This window comes from Monopterus albus, unplaced genomic scaffold (genome assembly GCF_001952655.1).
Source record: "Monopterus albus unplaced genomic scaffold, M_albus_1.0 scaffold57.1, whole genome shotgun sequence".
NCBI classification, from domain to species: Eukaryota; Metazoa; Chordata; class Actinopteri; order Synbranchiformes; family Synbranchidae; genus Monopterus; species Monopterus albus.
Genome location: NW_018127937.1, coordinates 1,798,239 through 1,805,991, shown reverse-complemented (window position 1 = coordinate 1,805,991; position 7,753 = coordinate 1,798,239). Strand labels below are relative to the sequence as shown.

The window sequence follows — 7,753 nt, the reverse complement described above, 5'->3', positions numbered from 1 at the left end:
CTGCCTTACAATACCCCAGTACAGTGGCTAATTTAGAGGATTTCGTTTAGAAAAAAAGTAACTTTTATTACCTTGGTAAAACATCATATTACTGCACATTCTGCGTTATTAATGCTTTCTTATATTGATGCACCACAAGATGGTGCACTTATACTCTTATACACTTGTACTGTGACTCCAACATCAGTACATTGTTTTATCAACAATTTCTGCAATAACTGAGTATAGGTCAGTTAAAATTGTTAATTATTTGAAAAGCTAATAAATTCACTATAGCCTACATTTGCCATAAAGATGTTTGACCCATCAATCCCTACTCCCACAGATTTTGCTTACTATCTACAATGCAATATGCGATTGAACTATGGCATGTTTAGTAATTTTTGTTCTGTTATTATTAACAGACTGCATCATATGCTGTACATACAAATGAATGGAGTACTGAATGGGCCTACTGGGCACAGGCCCAGGGAGTCAGACATGCCTATAAACCAGAAAACCGTGAAGGGACGGTTAACCTTTGTGCTGGAAAGTAAATCGGTCAATCTAATGATTAGAAAACTACTACAAAATATAGATGCAAAACAACTACAAAGATAAAATGACTAAAAGAAGACAGAAAATATCCCAAAGGCATAAAACTAACTACAGAAATATGCCTAACTATAAAAAGAGACAACTGGCAAAGATGGCACTGCGACAGTGGCAGCCTGTTGCCAGGCTCCTGAGAACTTCCCTGTCATGGGACTAATAAAAGCTCATCTAATGCCTGTATTTTTACTACAGAGAGATTCAAAACCATTTCAAAAATAAACGCAAAACTGATTTAAAAGGTGCAAAATGACTACAAAGAGATGCAAAACAACTACAGAGGGAAACAGAATAACCACAAAACACTGTCTACAAATCATGTGTTTGCACCATCTGTGAGTATTGTGTAGGCCTTGTATGTGCAGGGGGCCACTGTCTTGTAATCCGTACAGGTGGATACATACAATGTTATTCGGAAAATGAAATAGCCCAGTTTACTGTAGAGGTAGAATATATATCACAGGCATTGTGTCCAATGAATAAAGTCTAGCAGAACAAAAAAAAAAAAAACTTCTTTCTTTTTGTAGCTTTAGCTGTGCGGATTGTTACCTGAATCTTACCTGATGCTGGTCCCCACAGGAACTGAGCGCTGTTCCCTTCCTCCTGTTGCCAGCTTGGGAAGCGCTCTTTTCCTGTGGACTACCGGGCTAATGAAAAGCGCTAGCGGCACGGAGCCCACCATTGGCTGTCCCGACTGCCGAGGCTGGCAGGCGGTGGCGACAGGGAAGGACCGGACTGACGGACCTTTGAGTGGAAATACCGAGAGAACTTCTGAAACCGGACCGGAAACGAAAGGAGTACAACTTTCTATTTACCGTTTGGATTTTCCAAACGGACCTAAACCTCGCTAACGTACAATGTTAGTTGGAAGTTTTGGAGTCGAGCTGTGATGTGGTGACGCGACTACACGGGAAGCTAACGTAAACGTTAGCCGATGAGCTAATGCTACTTGATGTATCTTTTTAGTAGAGATGTGCAAACCTATTTCAGAATTTTAAAACACTTTGTAGTATTTTTGATAATGTAAGATAGATAACAATTCGATATTTTACCATGTTGTCAACCTTTATACGAAATAGAGCCTATCCATAGTTATCTACCTGACGTTATCTTGACGTTAGCTAAGTTACTATATGAAAGTGGCAGGCGTTAGCTACCTAGCTGGCTAGTAGCTAACAGTGGCTAGTTGTTGAGTTTAAACTGACTTCAAGCCAAAGAATTCTGCTTCAAATTAGCAAATGCTAGCAAGGCTACATTTCTTTCCACGTCACCTAACTGTTTCATCCCATGTCTGTCTGTTGTGAAACGTTATTTTCGGCGAGGGGAACTTTATTTTTGAAGATGGGTGTTTGTTTTGAAAAGCAAAGATAAAACTTTGTACTTCCATATCGATATATGCAATCGCCAAATCAGCATCTTATTTAATGCTAGCTTGCTAACGTTGAGTTAGCCGGCCAAACTTTGCATACTGCCCCCTGTTCACTTTATGTGGGGTTTGCTTTGAGGCCTTTGGGAATTTACCCACTTTTCCACGGAGAGGACCCTTTTCACAGCCTTAATACATCCCAGCATCTGAATGGAGTTTGTATCTTCTGAATGACTCTGGATATTTGTGAAGCTTGAGAACATAAAGTTGGCGTAACCTGGACTTTGTTAACGTTTACTTGGCAACGTACAGTAACGTGGATTACACGGGCTGTTGGAATAACGCAATTTCTAAAAGGTGAGGTACAGACGTGGTTGAACATTGAGTATTTTAATGCATGAGTTATAGATTCTTGTTAGAAGTGACACTTTCAGATGTGTATGACTGAATAACACTGAACTGTACATCATTTTTAGGCTGTAATTGCAGAATGTTAGAAAGTCTAAAGTTTGGATTTGATTAGTTTGATCCATGCACATGAAATTATAATTGCAACTACTACATCCTAACTCAGTCCCAAGTTGTGGTGCCCTTGGTCTTTTGTCTGCTTAAGTGTCTTGCCTCCAGATCTTGTCATCTTTACTTTTTGTGCAATGTCCAGGATACATTACACAGGACCCACCATCTGTCACTCCCTCCCATGGATGCTGAGTGGCCCTCCCCCTCAAATATTGTTGAGCGTTTGACCTCTATAAAGTGTTGGTTTTGTATTTTGTTTCTGATAATTTAGGTTTATCTCTTTCCACCAAAGTATGAAAGTGTTTATCACCTGAAACATGCAAATAAGGATGGGATTTTAATTTACAACATATAGGTTCAAGTTCTGTTGTTAGCAGATACAGTCTAGCGTTGGTGCTCTGAACTGGTTTCTAAAGGCAAATGACATTTTTGGCATCTCAGTTGATGCAAAGAATAAGGGATAGCGCTGGATGCCACAAAGTTCCTATGTCACTTGCTCCAATTTGTAAAATTGTGTTGATTCTAGGTATGTAAATTCTAGCTCATGATCCTTGGCTTTTTGTGTAGCAGTCTGTCTACAGCACCTAAGCCCCTTGGTGTGGATTGTGGTTCTAATTTTCCAGACCATCCTGCTCAGCTGTTGTTAGATGTAGAATTACTCGGCAGGCCACAGACAACACAGCTTTCTTAGTTTCCTGTGACTGATTAGGCTCTCTGTTCTTTCCTGAATAGTGCCAATGTATGTTAACTTGATGGCAAGTGGATTCCAGTTAACTGTTAGTAACAATCAGTAAGCAGGTTTACCTGATTTGGTTCTGTTTAGTTTGTAAGCTGTTGTAATGGTCGTTGCTTTGGTGTCCGCAAAGAATTCTGACTAAACCACCACAGAGGTGCCATTGTCTGCTTTGGAACATGAATATTTAATCAATTTTAGAACCACTTTTAAAACAGCTTAAATTCATACTGTTGAGCTATACAATATATTGAATTTTATTAGTAACAGTGAGACACAAATGTGTGCCCTGTAATAAAATTACTTGGTAATAGTAGTTTTTCTCCATCTTACCACTTTTTCTGGTGTGCACCAATATGGTTTTGGAGGAGGAGGATGAATCTAAACTTAAGTCCAGATTCTGGCTATTACAGAAAGTGAGGAATCCCATCTAATGCAAACGGAATTCTGCTTGGACAGGACTAATATGTCAGAGTGAAAGTATTTGTGGTCTGACTTTTATGTGAGGGATTAGTGAGGAAAGCTTTGGGTTATTGAGCATACATTGCAGGAGATGTCTGACAAATATCCTTTGGTTTTGAGACCTTTTTGCTGCCACCTAACTACAACAGGTGTGAAGTAAGTTTTGTGGTTCTCAGTGGAAAAAATGTAGTGTCTTACTTGAATCAGGGTTATGCAGGATGATCCATAGACCTCAGTGTGAATAGTTTTCACTGTTACAGTGCATCCAGAAAGTATTCACAGTGCTTAACTTTTTCCACATTTTGTTATGTTACAGCCTTTTACCAAAATGGATTAAATTTATTATTTTCCTCAAAATTCTACAAACAATACCCCATAATGACAATGTGAAAAAAGTTTGTTTGAAATCTTTGCAAATTTATTAAAAATAAAAAAATCACATGTACATAAGTATTCACAGCCTTTGTCATGACACTCAAAATTGAGCTCTGGTGCATATTGTTTCCACTGATCATCCTTGACATGTTTCTACAACTTGATTGGAGTCCACCTGTGGGAAATTCAGTTGATTCGATATGATTTGGAAAGGCATACACCTGTCTATAAAAGGTCCCACAGTTAACAGTGCATGTCAGAGCACAAACCAAGCCATGAAGTCCAAGGAATTCTCTGTAGATCTTCTAGACAGGATTGTATCAAGTTACAGATCTGGGGAAGGGTACAGAAAAATTTCTGCAGCATTGAAGGTCCCAATGAGAACAGTGGCCTCCATCATCCGTAAATGGAAGAAGTTTGGAACCACCAGGACTCTTCCTAGAGTGGGCCACCTGGCCAAACTGAGTGATCAAGAGAGGAAGGGCCTTAGTCAGGGAGGTGACCAAGAACCTGATGCTCACTGAAAGAGCTCCAATGTTTCTCTGGAGAGAGGAGAACCTTCCAGAAGAACAACCATCTCTGCAGCACTCCACCAATCAGGCCTGTATGGTAGAGTGGCCAGATGGAAACCACTCCTCAGTAAAAGGCACATGGCAGCCCACCTGGAGTTTGCCAAAAGGCACCTGAAGGACTCTCAGACCATGAGAAACAAAACTCTCTGGTCTGATAGAACAAAGATTGAACTCTTTGGCCTGAATGCCAAGCGTCATGTCTGGAGGAAACCAGGCACCACTCACCACCTGGCCAATACCATCCCTACAGTGAAGCATGGTGGTGACAGCATCATGCTGTGGGGATGTTTTTCAGTGACAGGAACTGGGAGACTAGTTAGGATCGAGGGAAAGATGACTGCAGCAATGTACAGAGACATCCTTGATGAAAACCTGTTCCAGAGTGCTCAGGACCTCAGACTGGGGCGATGTTCATCTTTCAACAGGACAACGACCCTAAGCACACAGCCAAGATAACAAAGGAGTGGGTGGACAACTCTGTGAATGTCCTTGAGTGGTCCAGCCAGAGCCCAGACTTGAACCCAATTGAACATCTCTGGAGAGATCTGAAAATGGCTGTGTACCAACATTCTCCATCCAACCTGATGGAGCTTGAGAGGTAACTGCGAAGAGGAATGGGAGAAACTGCCCAAAAATAGGTGTGCCAAGCTTGTAGCATCATACTCAAAGACTTGAGGCTGTAATTGGTGCTAAAGGTGATTCAACAAAATATTGAGCAAAGGCTGTGAATACCGACTATGTTTCTCAGCTGGCCTGGGAATGCCTTGGCATTCCCCCGGAGGAGCTGGAGGAAGTGTCTGGAGAGAGGGAAGTCTGGGCGTCTTTGCTTAGACTGCTGCCCCCGCGACCCGGTTCCGGATAAGCGGAGGAAAATGGATGGATGGATGGATGTGAATACTTATGTACATGCAATATTTTCATTGTTTATTTTTAATAAATTTGCAAAGATTTCAAACTAACTTTTTCACGTTGTCATTATGGGGTATTGTTTGTAGAATTTTGAGGAAAAAAATGAATTTAATCCATTTTGGAAAAGGGCTGTAACATAAAATGTGGAAAAAGTTAAGCGCTGTGAATACTTTCTGGATGCACTTCACTGTTATGTATGATTGCCAGAGAGCCACTGGGTGATCTGACCCTTAAGTGTCCGTAGGGTGACAGATATTATTGAAATGTTGAAGTTCTGACAGTTTTGTAGTGTTCATTGTCTCTCTTTAACCACCTTTTAATTATCTCCTTCATTTAACTTCCACACTGCTTCTTCCCCTGCTGGCTCCTTTGGCCCAACTCTTATGGGAGTAGATGATGTGCGAGGTGATGCCCACCATCAGTGAGGCCGAAGGGCCCAGCGGGGGAGGCAGCAGCGGTCGCCGGGGCTCGGGTTCCCCGCTGCAGTCAGACTCAGAGGGTCACTTTGAGTCACTGATGGTGTCCATGCTGGAGGAGAGAGATCGTCTTCTTGAGACTCTGAGAGAGACGCAGGAGAATCTGGGCTTGACTCAGAGCAAGCTGCATGAAGTTAGCCATGAAAGAGACTCGCTGCAGAGGCAACTTAACACTGCTTTGCCACAGGTGAGTGAGAGGTACCTTTTTCATTTCTCAAAGAAAGTCCAGCTGTTGAGTTGTGTGATATGTTGTTGTATACAGGTAAATGATTGAGATTTGTCAAGTGTTGCTCTGGACTAAGGCATCCTATAAAACCTAAACACTTGTCAAGTCGCACAGTGTAATATTAAGATGTTGTGGCTTCACTGGTATTCATTAACATTTGAAGTAAAAATGTCAGGTTTTCACACTACAGAGTTTCAGTACAGGCTACAGGCATGGTGGGCCACCATGCCTACACGTCAGGCGAAATTTTTTTTTCTAAATATAATATCATCCTCTGCCACTGTACTTGAAAAGCTTTCTGGGGGAAACGCTGCACTAAGAAAAAAATGTGTATTGTAATCTTAGTTAGCAGCACTTTTTCTGCGTGGGTCCTTGTAGAATTGTTAGCCAAAGTGTCAGTTTCACTGTTGGATAACAGATCTTGTGCATCTTTGACTCCCTCAGTGGTGAAAGTGGTACCTGAGTCTGCTGTGATTTTGTGAATGTAATGGCCGACTGACTGCACTGTGCAGTGGGCTGTGCACTAGAAGTCCACAGTATAAAGAAGAATGCTTCATCTGCTGTGAGAAACTATTTTGGTTTAAACAAAAGTCGACAAGGAGCAAAGAAAGTTATTGTTTTTTTGTTTTTTTTTCCTGAATGGACCTAGAGAAGTTAAAAGCCACATATATCAGAGGAGTATATTACATTATTGCAGTTTAAATTGCAAAACAAAAACTTGTTGCAGTGTTGCTTTTTCAAATATTGTTCAGCACCACTGTGCATACAATTAATATGTAATAAGCTCCTTACAGTAATTAGATCCCGATAACTCATGTTTCTACCCTTCATGGTTTTATATTTAAAACAATGGGATCATATTTCCAGCTTTTAATGATGCATAAGAGGATGCTAATCATTTAGCCATTGTTTTTCCTTGAATATGCAGTCGGTATGTTTAGCATGCTGTATATTTTCAGTGTTTATCTCAGATTTTATTAAATAAGGGAGGAAATGTGTCCAAACTGTGTGATCTCATCTCAGACTATGAAAGGCAACAGATCATTGCTGAGAGCACAAAGGTCTGTGGGCAGTGCTGTAAATACACGTCTTTATTGTGTTGTACAGTCAGGAAAACTACATCAAAACAAAACTATAGTCAAACATTCAAACTGTGTGTTAGATTTGTTCAATTGATACTTAATACAGTGCAGAATAAATGGTGATAAACATGTAAAAGTCTCATTCACACAGGTTAGTATATTTATGGATTGTATTGTTGGCAGCACACTCAAGTTGTGTTTATATGATACAGTGGGTACGGAAAGTATTCAGACCCCCTTAAATTTTTCACTCTTTGTTATATTGCAGCCATATGCTAAAATCATTTAAGTTCATTTTTTCCTCATTAATGTACACACAGCACCCCATATTGACAGAAAAACACAGAATTTTTGACATTTTTGCAGATTTATTAAAAAAGAAAAACTGAAATATCACATGGTCATAAGTATTCAGACCCTTTGCTCAGTATTTAGTAGAAGC

At 40.4% G+C, this 7,753-nt stretch overlaps 1 protein-coding gene across 15 annotated transcripts in view; it reads left to right on the top strand.

Moving 5' to 3' along the window:
* The first annotated feature begins 1,148 nt into the window (after positions 1-1,148).
* Positions 1,149-7,753, top strand: part of ppfia1 (PTPRF interacting protein alpha 1) — a 41,711-nt gene continuing 35,106 nt past the window's right edge. For 12 of the 15 annotated variants that reach the window (XM_020602630.1, XM_020602621.1, XM_020602632.1 and 9 more), the window contains exons 1-2: positions 1,149-2,314; positions 5,921-6,190. In XM_020602630.1, coding sequence (XP_020458286.1) covers positions 5,921-6,190 — 270 coding nt within the window. In that variant the 5' untranslated portion in view covers positions 1,149-2,314. The remainder of the gene's footprint in view (positions 2,315-5,920; positions 6,191-7,753) is intronic. The other 3 variants (XM_020602634.1, XM_020602633.1, XM_020602635.1) reach the window with 1 other exon arrangement.